At 36.3% G+C, this 19,876-nt stretch overlaps 1 protein-coding gene across 6 annotated transcripts in view; it reads left to right on the forward strand.

Moving 5' to 3' along the window:
• Window positions 1–19,876, forward strand: part of SLC44A5 (solute carrier family 44 member 5) — a 521,022-nt gene that overhangs the window by 398,279 nt on the left and 102,867 nt on the right. For all 6 annotated transcript variants that reach the window (XM_063697637.1, XM_055367164.2, XM_063697642.1 and 3 more), the window contains one exon: window positions 19,732–19,805. In XM_063697637.1, the coding sequence (XP_063553707.1) occupies window positions 19,732–19,805 (74 nt within the window). The remainder of the gene's footprint in view (window positions 1–19,731; window positions 19,806–19,876) is intronic.

Raw genomic sequence — 19,876 nt, forward strand, 5'->3', positions numbered from 1 at the left:
ATATGTCATTCAAAATAATGCTCCCATTAAGGAAAGGTAGCAACCATTAATATTCAACCCTTTGGACTATAACTTAATGACAAACTTATATCCTTAGGCACATAGAATGAACTTGACCTCCCTTAACTTACAAGGCACAATATGTATATATCTTTGGTTTTTCCTTTTCGTTATGCTAAGTCTTTTAGAGTACAATACATAGGCATTTGGTTTTTTTGCAAATAAATGGTGTGTTGTATTTAAACACCTATCACATAGTTCTAATATTTGCTACAGTGCAAATTAATTATAAAATCCCCCTTTCAAAATATTTTTTATTTCTAGGATTTCTATGATCAACTTCCTTATCTTTTGTTGTTCATTTTTCCTTTCATAAATTTCTTTGATTGCTTTTATGGATTTTCTTTTTTGCCTAGTCAGATATAGTTTGATACCATTCTCTATTATTTTTTCAAAGATCTGGTTTTCTTTGAGGCTGCTGGTAGGTAGCTTTTACTAAATTTAAATGTAAGCTTCTGTGTAAACCATATTACACTATAGGCTTAGACGTCCTACATTCTTGACTTCCCAGAATATTTGAATTATGTATAATAAACACATTTTTATGTTTTTGAGTAATTATCTCTTCTTTAGGCCAGGAAGGTCTGTAAGATTTGAAAAGGATCAGAGTGAAGATGGTGCAGAGTAGGAGATTGGGGAAGTAGAGAACAGATTTTCCAATTCAGGTACAAAAGCCAAGCATTTAACAAAATTAGGAAAATGAAATAAGAATATTTCACAGCATTTTCAACATTTAGGTATTTTATCCTCTGTTTCCTTTACTTAAGTCTATTTTTTTTCTCTTCTAGGATACATTTTTATTTATCTGTTATATTTTGAAAGCCTTCTGCTGAGCTACTCATGATATATGATCATTATACATTCTATTCCCTGTGATCCATGCTAAGACGATCCAAACTATAACCCTTCATTATAGTTAAACACACATATTTTCGTCTGTTCTTCTCGCCAGAATGATGATAGTAGAAAGGCAGAAATGCCGTCATAGTCTTGCCTCTTGTGGGGTTTACAGAATATAATTCAGGAGAAAAAAAGGCAGAACTTGGGTCTTGGACTTAAGATGTTTTTCTTTCACTGTCTTTAGAACAACTGATAATGATATAAATATATCTATAATAAAAACATTTTAATAAAGTTGAGAATTGTTCAACTTTCAGTATCACTTCTGGGAATAAACAGATTGAGAGCTATCTATTATTGAGGTCCATGCTGCAAATAAAATCAAACTTCAAAAGTTTTATAACAAATTCAAACTATTATCCTGGGATTATGTTTATAAATTTTTCTACCATCTGAGTTGATATGGCATCTACAACAAATGCTATTTCCTGTAAGCTAGTCATTTATTCAGAGAGAATGTTTTTGCTCAGGGATTGGGGGTAGGGAAAGGAAGGAAAGATTGTACTTTTCTTTTGTACAAATATTAATGTATCGCAAAGCACACAGAAGTCTTTACAGAATCATATGGAGCTAAATAAAAATCAACATAATGTACTGTTTACCAGCTTGTCATCTAAATGTCAGCATAGCTAGATTTTTATTGGGGCCTTATTATTTAATAGTCTTGATGTGCTTTGGAGAACTAAGCACATCTCTGAAGATTTACATATTTGCAGATCCAGAAAGGCCTTGAAAATATGAGCTGGGGAGATGTGCGTTGGCAGGGGGGGTTGGGAGTGATATTTGAACTGTATATTTGAAATGAAGAATGCTAGATTAACTTTAAATACTGGTGTTGAAGGACAGGAAGCAGGGCTTTGCCCTTCATTTTATTCTGGTGCTCAGTTCTCCATAGAAGACAGCTGCCAAAAGTACCAAAGAGACCACAGAACAAGGCAGCCACAAAGAGTTGTGCTGGCCAAAAATGAAGCTTAGAGTAGAATATTCAAGAGCTATCCAAGGGTAATGCTTCCACATTGAAAGCCAGAGGACAATGTAAGTTAACCTGGCTTATGTGTCATTCTTTTGCCTCTTCTGAGATTTTGTTTATCCCAAGATTCAAGGACATGAATCCTCAAGTTCCTATATGAAACCCATATATACATGTCATAGAACTGCATTTTTATCTGACTTACTGATCTGTGCTTTTGCATAAAATAAAGCAGATCATCTGGCTTAAAATTAAAAATATACTAACAAAAGTAAAATACTTAATATTTCACTTTTATCTATACATCTATACAGCAGATTTCTTTCTTTCTTTCTTTCTTTCTTTCTTTCTTTCTTTCTTTCTTTCTTTCTTTCTTTCTTTCTTTCTTTCTTTCTTCTTTCTTTCTTTCTTTTTCTTTCAAGGGATGGGATTTTGCCCAGGCTGGAGTGCAATGGCACAATCATCACTCACTGTAGCCTCAGACGCTTCAACTCAAGCAATCCTCCCACCTCAGCCTCCCAAGTAGCTAGGACTACAGGTGTGCGTGACCCTGTGTGACTAATGTTTTTATTTGTGTAGAGACGAAGGTCTCACTGTGTTGCCCAGACTGATTTTGAAACTATGGCCTCAAGTGATCCTCCCATCTTGGCCTCCCAAGTTGCTGGAATTACAGGCGTGAGCCACTGAGCTCAGCCCTATAGAGCAGATTTAAATGATCAACTTCAACTGTATCTTTTAAAAGAGGTTTACTGTATGCAAGAGGGATGGCACACCCAAATGAGAGTAGGTTCTATTCTGACTACACTAGGAGAAATGCTACTTACCTGGTGTTATGGACTGAAGGTTTGTGTCCCCCAGGATTTGTATGTTGGAGCCTTAATCCCCAATGTGATGGTATTTGGAGGTGGGGCCTTTGGGGGTACTTAGGTTTAGAGAAGGCCATAAGGGTGGGTCCTACTGATGGGATTAGTGCCCTTATAAGAAGAAACCAGAGAGCTAGTACTCTTTCTCTGTGATGTGAGGATGGAGCAAGAAGGAAGCAGCTGTAAATCAGAAAAGAAGCCCCTCACCAGAACCTGACCATGCAGGCACACTGATCTCAGACTTCACAGCCCCCAGAACTGTCAGAAATAAATGGCTGTTATTTAAACCAACCATCCTATGGTATTTTGTTACAGCAGCCTGAGTTGATTAAGACATCTAGGATGTTCACTCTGCCCACCCACCAGAATAGTGCTTTTAAATAGTGTATCTTTCTTAAGAACCTGTCTTTAATTGTGTGTGAAAGGGATTTCATGAAACCACAAAAACATTGAGAATAAGCGACTGAACCCAACTAAGGAATTTGCTACATTTAATTTTCTAACTAATTTTTATCTATTCCAGCAACCAGTAATATGTAGGAATCAGAACACTATGTCTCTGGCATTAAAAATTCCTATTCCCTTCTCACTCATGTGTGGGGAAACTGGCTGAGGCAGAGCCTCTGTCCTGGTTTAAGTCCTTCTTAAGTCTAAGTCCGGCTGTGGCCCTGATGCTGCATCTTTCACTGACCTGCTGTGATCTTGTACCTCTTGTCTGCACCTAGATCAGTCCATGTTAAATGACACTTTCATGGTATCAGAGATGATTGAAAGATTGGAACATACATAGTCTCTTGGTTTAAAATCATACTTTTAAAATATGCAATATCCTAAGTGCTCACTTGGAAGGCCTATTTTTCTACAAACTTCATCTCTTCTATTTCTATTGTTCTTGGGATTTTCCTTTTGAAAACAATTTTGGTTCGAATGTTATCAAAAACAATCTGATATTGCCTAGAAATGATTTGCCCTCTGATTGCTGCCTAATCTTGTTTGCTGCCTTCTGGGATTTTGCTGGCTCAACCTTACACATTTGCATTCATGTGAGTTATATATGCACATCAAGACTTACTGTGGCCATGTGACCTGGTAGTGAATAAGCATTTCTTTCATAGCCATATTAAATCCATCTGGTAAGAACAAATACATTACCCAGTAAGAAGCAAAGGGAGAAGGTGATATAAAATGAGAAAAGAAGCATTGTAAAATATGTTAAATCAGAATACTAACCCTCCTTCTACTTTTAACCAAAAATTTTACCAGCTCCTTTGTATAACAAATTCGAAAGAAGTCCATTCATTTATCTAACAAATATTTATTAACTACTGATTATAGAAGTAAAGATATAGAGTTAATTAAGTTCCAAGTTCTACCCTGAAGTTTCCCGTATTCAAATGATAGAGACAAGTAGGTACAAATAGTTAGAACACAGTGTTATGCCAGAGGTAAGGGAGCATCAAAGAGGGAACTGCTCTTTAACCTGTGTGGCAAATTATTGCTTCACAGAGGTGGTAACATTTAAGCTGGCTTCACAGAGGTGGTAACATTTAAGCTGGGTGTCGATGATGTTTTAACAAGTTTTAAGGGTGAGAGAGCTTTCAAGGCAGATAGCCATTATTAGTTGAGCCATATGAAATTGCCATTTTTAAATGTCAAAAACAGGTAAAATACATCAAATGCTTATGGTTCATCAAGATAAAAAGCCACTAAGATTTTGGGAATGCAAAGGTTGTATGTGAGAGTGGACGGAAGATAAAAAGTAATTTTGAGCAGCTTAGCAAGGGCCAGACTAAGAAATCTGGATTTTATTTTGTAAGCAATTGAAAGTCTCAAAATGTTTTGACTAGTGGCTTTATATGTCAAGTTATGTATTGTATAAAATGTGGATTAGGGGCCAAAAAGGGCAAGACGCTGTCTGGAGGCTGTGCTATCACTCCAGATATAAGAGATGATGAGGCTTCAACCTAGAAAGTAGCAATGAGATTGGAGGGAAAGAAACAGAACATTGTAGGATGGAGAATCAGCAGGGCTTGTCAGACAACTAAATGTGGAGGATAAGAGAGAAGAGTCAAGAATGGCAGAATTTTTAGCTTGGATGAAAGAGTGAGCGGTGGGCAGAGATTGTTAAGGAGAAGAGAGAAAATCTGGGACCTCACAGAGAAGTAGTAAGTTTGATTTGGAACATTTGAAAATTTAAAAGTAAGCTGGCACTCAGGAGAAAGGTTAGGGTTATTATCATGGCTAAAGTCTTGGAAACTATGGTATAGATGAGATTACTTTAGATTAACAGATAGAATTAGAAGATCATGAGAAAGCCCTGAGGTTTAGGCAAACATTAAGACACAGGTAGAGACGGAACAGTCCACAAGGAAGATTGAGGAGGAGCAGAAGAGATGAAAGACAGTGCATGTGAGAGGGTTTTTCTAGAAGACCAGACGGGATGATTACAAGGATGGAGTGCTAATAATTACAATTTCCTGGGAAATTCATGTTTGGGGGCATACTAAAAGTATACCATATATTGTGGTGTTCTGCCTAGTAAAATTAACCAATATTAAATATTATCGGGATAATTTAGACCTTAGAGGTTAGAAAACCAAAGACTTTATAGACTGGTGCAAACTTATTTGTGCCCTAAAGCTTTTTATTTTTAAGCTTTTGTATATAGATGTATAAATAATGATGGTAATAATTTATAATCCAATCCATGTCAAAGTTTCAGTTTTCTGTTTCCCTTTCTGCTTTTTAAAACACACATAAATGGACATACACTCCTAACTCAACTTTTTCTATGAGGAGTTCTACGTGCTTTACAGATACTGCATAAATAATCCTGCAACTCTGTTGTGGATAGAAACAATTGCTTTGTGGTGGTAAGTGAGGAGTTGAGAGACTTGCCAGGTATTAATTGTAGATAGAATCTAAATTCCCAGATTGTGATTCTCAAGGCAAATCTTTGCCTTAAGGCTCAAGCCCAGATAAGAGACTGTATTCTAGTATATTCTTCCTTTCTCTTTGCAGCATGATGAGACAGAATGACTAAAATCTGCAGTTCAACTACCTAAAATTAATACTTTATTCTTCTAGGAAAACTCTTAGTGAACACTAACTAAAACAAATCAACCATATTAATTTGCTGCCCAAATTTAAAATCAAATTTGATAGATCTAAATTCTGAAAAGCATTGAGCTCAATAAAAGTGATGATCAAGAATCAGGGATGGTTCAGAATTATTTGATGCTGATCTCCTGAGAATAGAGCCTAGGAGTCCCAGTTACCATTCTAAATACTTGCATTACTTAAGGTAAATTGAAATTCTTTATGTGCTGGGCATATTTCACTATGGCCTTCTTAAGTCTTTAAGTTGTATCTCACCTATTGTTATTGCCACTACTGCAACCCTAGCATCAATGAAAGTCTAAAGATAGACTGCTTCTCCACACACTTTGGCACATTTTTCCAGTAACTGAAAGATGAAGCAAATATGAAAGTCTGCAAGTCTTGGAGCTTTTAATAATAAAACATAGATTTCACATGCTTTTTACATCAAAATATGAAAGATGATGCTGGCGTGTTTTTTATTGTCCATGCGAGATAGCATTGGATTACAGGTCGTTCTGTTACCGTACTGGGACCAGGCTGCACAGACACTGAGTTGAGGTAAATTCTCTAAGTCTAGTAAAGGGGGAGACAAAGAGATGCATGAGTCTGTTAAGTGGCTTTTTGGTAGCTGACAAACGGTTGTTGTATTAGAAAGGAATAAACTGTAAATGTTTAAAGGAGGAGAACAATAAAGACCAGAATCTTTAAACTTTTCTCTAGTGTATCTGACTGTTAGGATTATTTAAACTATAAAGTAAAAATAGAGAAATTAAATACATTTAAGGGAAATTAATATCATCATTCACCTTATTATCTGCTTTCTCATGCACATAAGCTACTACTTTAGGATGTGTATCTGCTTTTATATTTTCTCCAGATTCAAACAGATGTTAGTAAGCTTCCTTCACTGTACAACTTTTATTTTCCTTTCCATATAACCACAAATAGTTTTCTGCATTTTTCTTGATCTTGTTTTTCTGATTTATTCTCTTTTGCCTTTTTCTTTCTCAATCTTTAATAACTTCGGATTTTCATCAGGAGCCCTACTGCTTCCTCTCATTTTCTTTCTTCTTTAAATCCCTTTTCAGCTTATTTCTATCTTGGTTTTGTCTTGCTTCTAGATGTCACTTTTATCCTCTTTCCCTCCTTGCTTTTACTCTGTCTTTGCTCCCTTAAATACAGTTGACAAGACCTAGAAACAACACAGTTCAGTAAGTTGTCATGTATATTGTTCATAATGGACAGTCCACATCCAGGAGCAGTCAAGGCCAGCTCTTTTTTGATCCTCAGGGATTAAAGCCAACAATACAGCAACAACCCCTTATGTCCATTACAGAAAAGGCAGATGCCAGCTAACTACATTCACAGCAGAAAACTAAAAAATATGATCTTTGATCTCCAAGAGCTTAGAGAAAATATGCTTTTATCAAGTTGATGTAATAAAAAAAGTGAAATAGTTTACTTTGAAAACTGTCAGAGAGACAAATATAGGATCTGGTGCTGAAATGATCCATAACCATCGTTTCTTCCCTCTGTGTTAAAAACCGTTAGAGAGAAATCCATTCATATCCATTTCAACCCATGAGGCATCTTTTTGGAGCTGAAAACCCCCATGCTCTGACATTTATTTTCACAGTATTCCTGGTACCTAGGAAAACAGACATGTGTGGGAGGCTGATGATGAAGATGAAGCAGAACTGGCCCTGGTTTCATTCTCTTCTGTGTTGCTACCACACCGCATTCACCACACACTTCATCCCAATTCATTCTGCATCCTGGTCAAGATAAATCTAACTGAGATAGAACTTTTGTTATATTACTCCCCCTATTCAAGAACTTCCAATAGAAAATGAACTGAAATTGTAATCAGGAGTGACTTAATTTGTAAAGTGATGTATTAATAACAGCTCTTATATCAACTTTACAACTTGTAATCATCCAAATGAGATAGTGTATTTCAAGGTGAGTCACGAACTCTCAGGTCCTTTAACATACGAAATGTTGCGAGTGAACTCCCCTGACAGAAAAGTCCACGCTCCTCCACACTGAGGGCTATTCAGTCATTTAATTGTACCAACCACCTGTTGTGCTGTTGCCCTAGCATGTTTTGTGCTGCTATATATATAATAATGAATAGATTATATATATATTATTATATATTAATATATAATAGAATAGAAATTTGTTTGGCACATAATTCTGGAGTGTGGGAAGTCCAAGATCGAGGGGCTACATCAAAACATGACAGAAGGCATCACATGTGCCACAGAAGAAGGACAGGAAAGAACCAAACTCGCTTCTGTAACACCCCCCATCCCCGCCCCAGATATAGAACTCACTCCTGAGACTCCATTCATGAGGGCAGAAACTAATCACCTCTCAAAGATCTCACCTCTCAGAACTGTTGCATTGGGGATTAAGTTTCCAACACATGAACCTTGGGGGACCCCTTCAAACTATAGCAGCTGCTCTATCCCTTTCTCCCCTGTTGTATCCACACTGGCTGTATTAGTCTGTTCTCATGCTATTAATAAAGACATACCCAAGACTGGGGAATTATGAAGGAAAGAGGTTTAATTGACTCCGTTCCACATAGCTGGGGAGGCTTCACAATCATGGTGGAAGGCAAGGAGGAGCAAGTCACATCTTACATGGTGGCAGGGAAGAAAGAGAATGAGAGCCAAGTGAAAGGGGTTTCCCCTTATAAAACCATCAGATATCGTGAGACTTACTCATTACCATGAGAACAGTATGGGGGAAACTGCCCCCATGATTCAACTATCTCCCACCAGCCCCTCTCAACAACATGTGGGAATTGTGGGAGCTACAATTCAAGATGAAGTTTGGGTTGGGGACACAGCCAAACCGTATCACTGGCTATCTGTCAGCTCCCAGGACATACCCTGGTCTCACCTGCCCTCAGGGCCTTTGCATTTGCTGTTTCTTCTGCCTGAAATACAAGTCCTACAACCACTTCAGAGAGCCCTTCCTTATGAACCCTCTATACGTAGGCCATCCTTAATATTTTCCCTCATAGAATCATGCTTTTTTCCCTAGCAGTTACACAATCTGTCATCATTTTATTGATTGATCGTTACTTATTTATTATCTGTTCCCCAGACTAAACTGGGAACTCCGTGAGAGAAAGCATCTTATCTGTGTGGTTCACCAACGTTTCATAGCATCTGCCACAGTATCCGGCACAAAATAGGTACCTCATTAATCATGAAATTAGAGTCTTTGAAGGCCATATTTCAGAATGGCAGAAAAGAGGATATTAGTAGGAGCTGGTACCTGTTATGTAAGTTGAATTGTAGTGCTTTGTTGTAAGAGAACTGAGACCACTCTGGACAAAATTAAGTATAGATTGCCTAATGACTCATTCCCAACATTAAGATGCTATTTTGAGGGCTGGATGCGGTGGCTCACGCCTGTAATCCCAGCACTTTGGGAGGCCAAGCCCGGCAGATCACCTGAAGTCAGGAGTTCAAGACCAGCGTGGCCAACATGGTGAAACCCCGTCTCTACTAAAAATACAAAAATTAGCCAGGTGTGGTGGTGGGTGCCTGTAATCCCAGCTACTCGGGAGGCTGAGGCAGGAGAATCGCTTGAACCTGGGAAATGGAGGTTGCAGTGAGCCGAGATCATGCCACTGCACTCCAACTTGGGTGACAGAGAGAGACTCCATCTCAAAAAAAAAAAAAAAAAAGATGCTATTTTGAATATCTTATGTTAAAATGAAAGAGACTAGTACAGTTTGTGATACATTTTATGTCTAATGATTTAAATATATATATGCATATATATTAACTTTAAAAATTTATATTTTAATACTCAATGTGATGACAACTGTAAATGTATATATTTACTATGGCTAAATTTAAATTTAAAATTCCATTTCACTGAATATGAATGTCAAGAATTATATAAAAATTGAATATAAAATATAAAATTATTCAGAGTTAAAATCTAACTACTTGCTATTTTGCTGTTACTGATATCAGCTCTAGAACATGGTTTTGCTGGGAAACGAATCTCAGTTTAACTTACTTGAATTCTGTGAAAATATATAATATTCAGTTTTATATTTCTATTTAGTATTTAATAATAGTTGCAAAAAGCCCATATTATTTGCACAATCCATTTGGGTTGACTTGAAATTATTACAATGGGAAAATCTTATTTTTTATAATTGTTTAAAATAAATCTCACTAGTAGCTGTGATATATTCTGTAACTTGTCTCACTCAACATGCATTCCAAATCATCTTTTCTCTTGTGTCCGCTAGCAGAGAAGCTGAAAAGCCAAACACTTTTTTAAAGCACCTTCCAGGTAGGGATGGTCATGAGACACAGGAATAGCCAATGAGCTAAAGAGAAAGACTGCCAGGAGGGACTTTCTTTCCTAAATAAAAAAACAAAGACTCTTTGAAGAGATTCAGGTGTCTTGAGTGCAGCAGTCAACTTGTGACATGAGGCATCAACATGAAGACAAATGTCTACAAGCTAAGAATGAGAGGGGTGGAAGGATGAAATGAGACAAGTCCCTAATGGCATTGCTGGGTGATGCACCACCCCAGCTCAGGACTGCCAACTGCAGCACTTCCTGTTGTATTTAACAAATAAATTCCTTGAAATTTAAACCACATTTCTGGCTTTAAGTTTCCTGGTATTTTCAGCCAAGCAAATTCTTAACAGATACATCACCTAGGTACAAATTTAAACTTTATTACATGGAGATTATATTTAATAATTTCAAATCAATAAACATTTAGGGAATATTTAGTTTATCTTAACACCTCTACAAAGTTTGTCTTTTACTTTTGCTAATAATAATGACCCTATTGTTACTAGTAATGCTACGTTATAGTATAACCAGCCTGTAGATAAAATAGGTTGGCAAATATTCACAAAAAAGAATTTTCGTACTACTTTGGGCTCTAACCAAATGATTCAAATTTCCATTTCAATGGTTGGAGTTTCCCATTTTGCTGAACACTTTGAGAACAGGAGAGATACAGCATTTTATGTGTTTTTTAAAATGTCCACAAAATATTGTCTAATGTTCAGATAATATTTTCATTGATCCATTCAATAGGTATGTACCGAATGCCTATGCTTCTTTGCTATGGACAACCCAGGGCAATAACTATTCCTTATTATACTATTTCACAAATTTGTTAATTTTCTTTCCAAAATCTGTGCAAACCTCCCATTCATACTAAAGTTTACCAATAGCATACTTGTATAATGTTTGCTGTTATTTATATCAAATATGGCATGTTGTATTTACTGTTTTCCTTTGAGGACTGAAATAATTGCCAAAACCAATAAGTAAAATATGCTTATAATAGATAAATCTTGTTTCCCTTTTTATTATTTTTAAAAATTATTTGAAAAATTTTTTTTAGAGGCAAGGGTCTCGCTCTGTTTCCTAGGATGGAGCGCAGTGGCACATTCATAGCTCACTCCAACAGTGAACTCGTGAGCTCAAGTTCCCAAGAAGCTGAGACTATAGGCACATGCCACCACACGCAGCTGATTTTTAAAATGTTTTATGGAGACCAGGTCTCACTATGTTGCCCAGGCTGGTTTCAAACTCCTAGCTTTAAGTAATCCCCCCCACTTAGCTTCCCAAAGTGTTGGAATTACAGGCATGAGCCGCTATGCCAGCCTAAAACATTTTTTCATATAATTAAATATTGTTCTAAAAGTTGTTTTCAACTTTTCTTTATTGTAAACAGTGCAGTGTTTTAAATCTTTATAAATAAATTTTTACTACATCTATAATTATGCTCATGGTATAAATTACTAAAAAGAAAATTACTGGGTCAAAGGGCTTGCAATTTTCTAAGTCCCCTATCATCATCAGGCAATATTTTTTATTTACTTATTAAAATTTGAGGTGACAAATAGTAATCTCCTCACTTTAATGTGTATGCTTTTAATTACTAAAAAAGATTATCATATGATTAGTAGGATACATGCATTTTTCTATTTTAATAGCTGAATGAGAATTTCCAGAAGTTCATTCATTGTTTTAACAAACATTTTTGAGCACTACTCTGTGTCTACATAGATTTAACTTATTCCAAAAAGATTAAAAAGTGTTCCAAACAGATATGAATTCCCTTCAACCTTTGTTGATGACTTTGGACTAATGTCCCAAAGCTATCTAGAGCTAGGTCTCTTTGCACCCTGCTGTGTAGTGCCTTTGGTCTACAATGCCCCAGCTGTAATATAAGCAGTAACTGTGATCTCGCTTTCACTTTATTAGCATTTGCAGAGTGGTTTCCACCTACTGACAGATTACTGAATATTATACAAGTTTTACACACATGATGAATAACATCGTAAAACCAATTTTGTCTTATCTTGCCCCCTTTCAAACGAAAGACACTTTTATACAGGCATCACTTAAACTCCTCTTTGTAAAAAAAAAAAAAAATCAGTTTTCAATTCTCTTTACAAATGAAAATATAAATCACAACCAGTTAAAGCTATTCTCTCAAGGCAATGGAAACCCAAATGCAAGCAGTTTAGAATAGAAGACTAATCAGAAGATAGAGAAGCTTTTAAGATCTAATTACTCAGAAGAACTAACTAAAGCAGCTACAATACTTAAATGTTATCTTATATAACCTAATACATTTGAAAGGTATTATCAATATTATACTGTTTTTTCATAGGGTATTGAGTCATTTGGTACATTTTGTTCTTAAACAACAGTTTAAAATGTGTTAAAAATAATAATCCTACAAAACCAACACTTCTTTCTCAATGGTTGGATGCCAGGATTATCTTCAAAGGTAAATGTAAATTTAAAGTCATCTTTAAAACTTTTTTAGGACGCTTAAAAAACTTGTATTAATATCAAACACCTGAAAATACAGGTTCATGTAATTAAAAGCTCATTTGTGCCTTTCTATGAGGTTTCTGATTTCAGTAACAGAGCGAAATTCTTCAAGATAATCTTTAACCTCTTATAGAAACAGCCAGTGTAACTTGCCTTCTAATAAAACCTCAGCTCTCACATACACAAAGAATGGTGTGCGGCATAACCTAAAGCTGTGGATTGGGGAACAGAACAACAAAGAACTGTCAGACAATGTATGTGGGAAGAAGAGAAACTGGAACCAAGGGGGTGGATACAATTAATGCTTTCAAACGCAAGCTCTTAGAGGATGTCCCTCTCAAAAATCACCAGATTCTCTATTATTCGTGAGAAGTAGGGGAAAAAAGGGAAAATATTTTTAACTTACATAGATCTCTACTCCTAAATAGTTCAAAATAGAGTCCAGCTGACACTGACTAGTAGCAACTCAGATGATCTAATTCACAGCACGGTCTGCAGTTTGCCAAATGTATCTCAGTGAAGCTTGAAAGATGGCCCCAAAGTGCATTATCCTCTAATAAAGCCTGTGGGAAGTGAAGCATTCATTCTGCTTCCTGGGACAGACTTTTGTGGTAAGAATCAGAGCAGTAACAGATGACTGAATGGCATCACTCAGGTGCCAACAGAACCACAGAGAACCAATGCTTCTAGACTTTGGGTTATAAATGCAGCCATGTTGTAGACAGATGTACCCAGATGACAGCAACAATTTTCAAATGAGCGGTGAGCATCCAACTGGAATCACAGGCAGTGGACAGTCCCTAAACTGATTCATTAGGCACAAATGGATGATCTGTCAGAGAATAATGACTTTTAGGACTTCTGTTCTCACTCTAATGCTTGATATTAATGACCTTTCAGGATGGTTGATATCATTGGAATTTCATCTGCCACAAAGAAAGGAAACCAGTAAATGAATCAGTTTCTGGATGAGAGTAGAAAGCTGTCCCTGAAAAGGAAGCAAAATGACAGTTGTTGGAGAATAAGAACTAGTGTGAAACCAAAATATGCACTTATCAAACATAACTCTCTTATTACCTCTAAATTAAATCTAATTGGTTTTTTTTGTTTGCATTTGTTTTTTAGTGATTTATTTTACTGGAGATAGCAATGTCCAGATAGCATGTTTAAGCTTGACCAAAAATTTGAATCTGTAAGCAACATATTCACTACAAAAAATAAAAAAGATCTGAAATTTGAAACACAGCATTTTGATTTTTACCAGGCCCTGTTTATGATGCATTAGACTGTCAGTGAAGGGTGCATCTCACTAATAATTCACGGGACATAGATTGTTGTATGTCTGTAGCATGCAAGACTCTGCTAAATGCTGCAATAGAGGACTTTATGGTCTAGGTCAGAGGTCAGTAAACTTTTTCTATAAATGTCCACGTGGTAAATATTTTAGGTTTTGCAGGCCAGATGGTATCTAATGCAACTACTAAGCCATTGTAGCAAAAGAAAGTAGCCTTAGACGATATACATATATTAGTATTGCTGTTTTCCAAAAATCTTTACTTATGAATGCAAGTTTGAATTTTACATAACGTTTCTAGGTTACAAAATATTATTCCTTTGATTTTTAAAAAATTGTTTAGAAATTGTAAAAACTATTCTTAGCTTGCAGGCTGTACAAAAACAGACAGCAAACCAGATTTGGCCCATACACTGTAGTTTGCTGCCCTTGGTCTAGGCTATAATAGATTAAATATAGTTGCCTTAAAGATACAAACAAAAGTTCCCTAGGTCTACGGGGATTAGAGAGAGCTCTTCTAGTTGAAAACTTCAAGAAGGAGGTGACATTTCAGCTGACTTGAGGGATAGGATTGTAGTATAGAATGTGGCGATCCACACTGGAGCTTTTTTGAGAGTAAATGGAAACGTTGTTAACGGTTATTCTAGGGAAAGAGGTGTAAACCCTGGCTATCCCATGCAAATTGGGACATATGGTTATCCCAGGAGGGGGAGTCTAGAGGTGCTATGAGCAGAGAGCTCTGAGTGTGCCCAAGGGCTGTGTATCATTGTGTGAAAAAGCCCAAATTGGTTAAAACACATTAAGAAGGAATAATGGGAGATACAGCTAGAAAGGTAGCCTGGGGCTTGAATTAGGATTGATCTTGGTTCTTAAACATGAAGTGAAGATATTTGGAAATTATTAAATAGGTAATGGAGAGGTCCTGCAATTTTTTAAACAGTAAACTGACTCATCACATATAAGTAATATCAGTGATGTGCAGACCAAATTGGATCAGGCAGAAACTACTTGCAAAATCCCAATTAAGAGACCATGGCAGTAGTCTGAAGAGAGGATTAAAAACCCTGGACTAAGTCCAGGCAACATCAATAGAAAGAAAGGGGTGGATGAAAGACACATCAGAGAAAAGGAGTCAAGAGAACTTGTCAATTGAATACAAAAGATAAGCTAACAAAAAGGGAAAGTCAAAGACAACTCCCAACACTTTAAGTCTGGGTGACTATAGGCATACAATATTTGTGGATTAGAGGTAGGAGGAAAGGGAAGTCTGCACATGCACATGTAATTGGAATCCTATTCTTATTCTTTTAATTTGGAATATAGATATAAGGTAGCAATAGTAGTTCTGTAGTTTAACTTTTGAAAACACTTTTATGCCAGAGAAACACAATCTAAGTAAAGTTTTGAGTGGCTCTCTGATAAATGGGGGTGTGAGCAGCTTGTTTTGAAAAAGCGGGACTTTGATTTGGAGGGAGGGTGAGGGAGAGAGTTGGGCAACTGTCTCTGTAACTATTCTTTCTGTCTTCTTTCTGGGACCCAGTGGGATGCAACCCATTTTTAGCTTAGTACAATGGTTCATAGTGCTTTCTGTGAAAGTAAAAATGAATCCACCTAAGGAAAAAGTCCAGTTATGACAAGCCTCTAGCTAGAATATGATTCAGAATAATTTTCAGCCATGAGCTTAGATCACCCAGTTATCTCAATAGCTGTCTAAAGAGTTTTGAGAACTATCCCAATTAAAACCTTATTTTTTCTTAAACAAAGAACTCATTTCCTATAGAACATTTAGGATTGTGACAGATGCTCTGAAATCAAAATAAAGAAACAATGATAAGGCACTACAACTTCTAAACATTTGAATTGAGTTTCTGCTACTTTCCTTGACTCACAAAATGGTGCCCAAGCTATATTTTGATTTGTTCACATTCAATTTTCCGGTAACTTTCTAAGCACTAATTATTTTTTTAGAGAGAATATATCTGAGGAAAGGGAGAGAAGCAGATAAATTAATGGAAAAAATAGCAGGTAATTATAATTACCTGAAAGTACACACACACACACACACACACACACACACACACACACCTATTTAAAAAATTTTCTAAAACAATAAAGTGAATCAAGTTGCTACAGAAACAAATTTAGAAATACTAATGTCTACTACTGGGGAGATTTGAATTCTTGGTTTTTGTTCAAAAACCTTCTCTGGTTAAGTAAGACAAAATTAACCAGTCTGGCCATAGGGTATGGTCTGCCATTTCTCTAAAGCAGTGTACCAGAAAAACAAAGCAGACTTTTTTTTGGATATTTATGTCCTTTATTTGTATGCATATAGTAAGCATTCCATACAAATTTGTTTTGTTTAAGGAATAAAGCAATCACTATGTAATTAGATCTTCTACTGAAATTTTTTTTTAATTATTATACTTTAAGTTCTAGGGTACATGTGCACAACCTGCAGGTTTGTTACATATGTATATATGCGCCATGTTGGTGTGCTGCACCCATTAACTCGTCATTTACATTAGGTATATCTTCTAATGCTATCCCTCCCCCCTCCCAGCAGGCTTTAATATATTATTTTCCCTGGCCCCAGAATAGAATCTCCAAACACCTTAAGGTGTGAATTATTGAGGAATGCTGTCCCATTGTGGTGAGAGACTGCTGGGGAAATAGTTGGGTGGGGACAGGGTAGTTCCTGATGCTTTAGTGTTTCCTTGGCACCAAAGAATAAAAAATAAATTATAGTGTAAAACCCTATATAGAACCAAAACACCAACTGATGCTCATTCATTAGTGCAAGTAGTGAAAGAGTGTTGGTTTTACTTTTTAAAAAACTTCCGCCGGGTGCGGTGGCTCACGCCCATAATCCCAGCACTTTGGGAGGCCAAGGTGGGTGGATCACGAGGTCAGGAGTTCGAAACCAGCCTGGCCAATATGGTGAAACCCTGTCTCTACTAAAAATACAAAAATTAGCTGGGCATGGTGGCATATGCCTGTAGTTCCAGTTGCTTGGGAGGCTGAGACAGGAGAATTGCTTGAACCAGGGAGTCGTAGGTTGCAGTGAGCTGAGATCTCGCCATTGCACTCCAGCCTGGGTGACAGAGCAAGACTCCGGCTCAAAAAACAAACAAACAAACAAACAAAACCTTCCGTTTGGGATCTGCTTCTGCTTCTGTCCTTGTGCTCTGTTCTTTGAAACTGTTAAGTTTCTTTCATTGATCTTCCTAGATGTTTACCTCTACTTGTATTGACTATATAGCATTATAAATACAAAACCTTATAATAGTATGTAACATAGAGTCATTATGAATACAATTGTTCTCCCTTATTTGAAGTTTTGCTTTCTGAGGTTTCAGTTATCCGAGGTCATCTGTGGCCATCCGTGATGCACAGAAAATATGAAATAGAAAATTATAGAAATAAATAATTTATGTCTTAAATTGCCCGCTGTTCTGAATAGCAGGATAAAATCTCATGCCATCAAACTCTGTCCCACCCAGCATGTGAATCATCTCTTTGTCCAGTGTATCCATGCTATCCAGGCCACCTAACCTGCCTGCCCTTTTGCCACTTGCTAGCCATCTTGCTTGTCAGATCAACTGTCCCAGTATCGCAGTGCTTGTGTTCAAGTAACCCTGATTTTACTTTATAAATAGGCTCCAAAGCACAGGAGTAGTGATGCGGCATATTGTTATAATTATTCTATTTTATTATTAGTTATTGTTAACTTCTTCATTGTGCTTAATTTATAAAGTAAACTTTATCATAGGTCTGTATGTATAGGAATAAACAAAATACAGGGTTTGGGGCCATCCGCAGTTCAGGCATTCACTAGGGGTCTTAGAAGGCCTCCCTTGCGAATAAGGGGAGACTACTGTATGTGTTATATTATGTATTATTAGAAATGATACAAACATATAACATTATAGATATATAAGGACGGGATGGCAGCCCACCCTGGCTGGTGCTTCTGATTATATCCCTCTCTCCAGCTTCCTGGTAGTTATGATTACACACCAGGGCTTTGAAAAATGCAAGATTTCTAATTAAAGCACATCTATGCTCTAGTTTTTTCTCTTCGAGTTTCTTACCTGCATGCATTTTCTATTCGGTGTTGAGGTATGTAACAACTGCTCTGACAGACTGAGAATCTAATATTAAGTAGGATATATAAGAATGCAGGTGAAACAGATACCCTGCTCACACCCAAGCGTGTTTTTGCTTACAATGGTTGTTAACCAAAAAAAAAAAAAAAAAAAAAAACTAGAGCACCTGCTTTCTTCTCTTGTTATTATTATTCTCATAATTCTTAAATTCAAATGAAATTAAAAATTCCTGGGTTGAAACTAGATTTAAACAAATGACAGTTTGTTTCTGGTTTGCCCACAATTAACTTTCTCTATGAAAGATCCATTTCCTATTCCAAGGTAAAGAATTATAGGAATGTGTGTAATTGATTTTAGATGTAGCTATTTTAAAACCTTGCAGAAAATTACAATCATATTAACATAACTCATAAGTGCAAAAGGTTTGGTGTTGGAGATCTAGATATTTGCCCCCTTCTTTAAGAACCTCTTTCACGTACCTTAAGTAAGCGAACTCACTTTACTACCCATAATAGCCTAAAGATATTCTTAGGAATCTCTCAAGGTTATGTTTCTGAAAGTAATACAAGTATAACAGGCTTTATCAATGTGTGTTTGTTACTGTGCAATTATTATTCATTACTTACCACTTCAAAAAATAAGTGTGTAACTTCAACCTGCCTGTGCTAAAAGATTAGGGCATATCTGTATGCCCTCAAGATCAATAACTTTTACTATGAAAATTCTCATGTGCAACTTTTAATTCTGTCAAATTAGCTGATCTTTTTCTTTACTAACGGAGTCCTCATTAAGTTTCAAATAAAGAATGACAGTATTGCTGCTCACTTTTAAGCCATACCTTTGACCTTCCAAACCACTTATAAGCTGAACAAGATGTAATATTGGGAATAGAAAATACTTTAGTTGAAAACCTTGAGTATCCCTGCTGGGTCCTGGCTGGGCTTCTGACCTTTAGCAAATCACTGACTCTCTGTGAGTCAGATTTCCTCTAAACCTACATTTACAAAGTGTAGCTTACAGAAATAGCTAGAAAACTTATACTTTTGAGGCATTTTATTTTTAATGCTTTATATACCTTGTTCCTGGAATAGTTATAACTCAATTCCCCATAGAAAATTAATGTAGTCAATCCTTTATCTAATGATACTACCCCTATAATGTGTATGAAGAAAATGAAGAAGAAGAGGGTGGGAAATGGCTATTTTATACCATGTGTGAAGGAGGCATGAAGAAGAACATCATAAAATCAAATAGCTTATATTACAATTTCAAATAAAAAATGGCTATCTGATGTTGGCGTACTCTAATCTTTAAAAATGTTTTACAAATAAATAAGAGAGAACAAATACTAAGAGTTCTGAGGGATATTCATTAATCATGGAACTATGGCCCCTCCATGGCTGCTAATGTCTTTGCAGAAATACATCTGATCTACCTTTCAAAATTATTGAACAAAATATGCAATTACGAAATAGCTTCTCACTATTACTACCTTTTTCTCTCTTCCTTCATTTTGTGCAGTAAACAGGAAGTCATTTGGGACCTCTTTTAATTATTTATTTCTTTTTTTGTCTTTAGGAGTTGTACGGATGTTCTGTGCTGTATGATCTTCCTACTGTGTATTATTGGCTACATTGTTTTAGGACTTGTGGGTGAGTAAATACAGGTATAGAAAATATTTAACACTTGCTAATGGAATAACTAAGTCAGTGTCACATATAAA

Source organism: Gorilla gorilla, chromosome 1, assembly GCF_029281585.2.
Source record: "Gorilla gorilla gorilla isolate KB3781 chromosome 1, NHGRI_mGorGor1-v2.1_pri, whole genome shotgun sequence".
Classification (NCBI taxonomy): domain Eukaryota; kingdom Metazoa; phylum Chordata; class Mammalia; order Primates; family Hominidae; genus Gorilla; species Gorilla gorilla.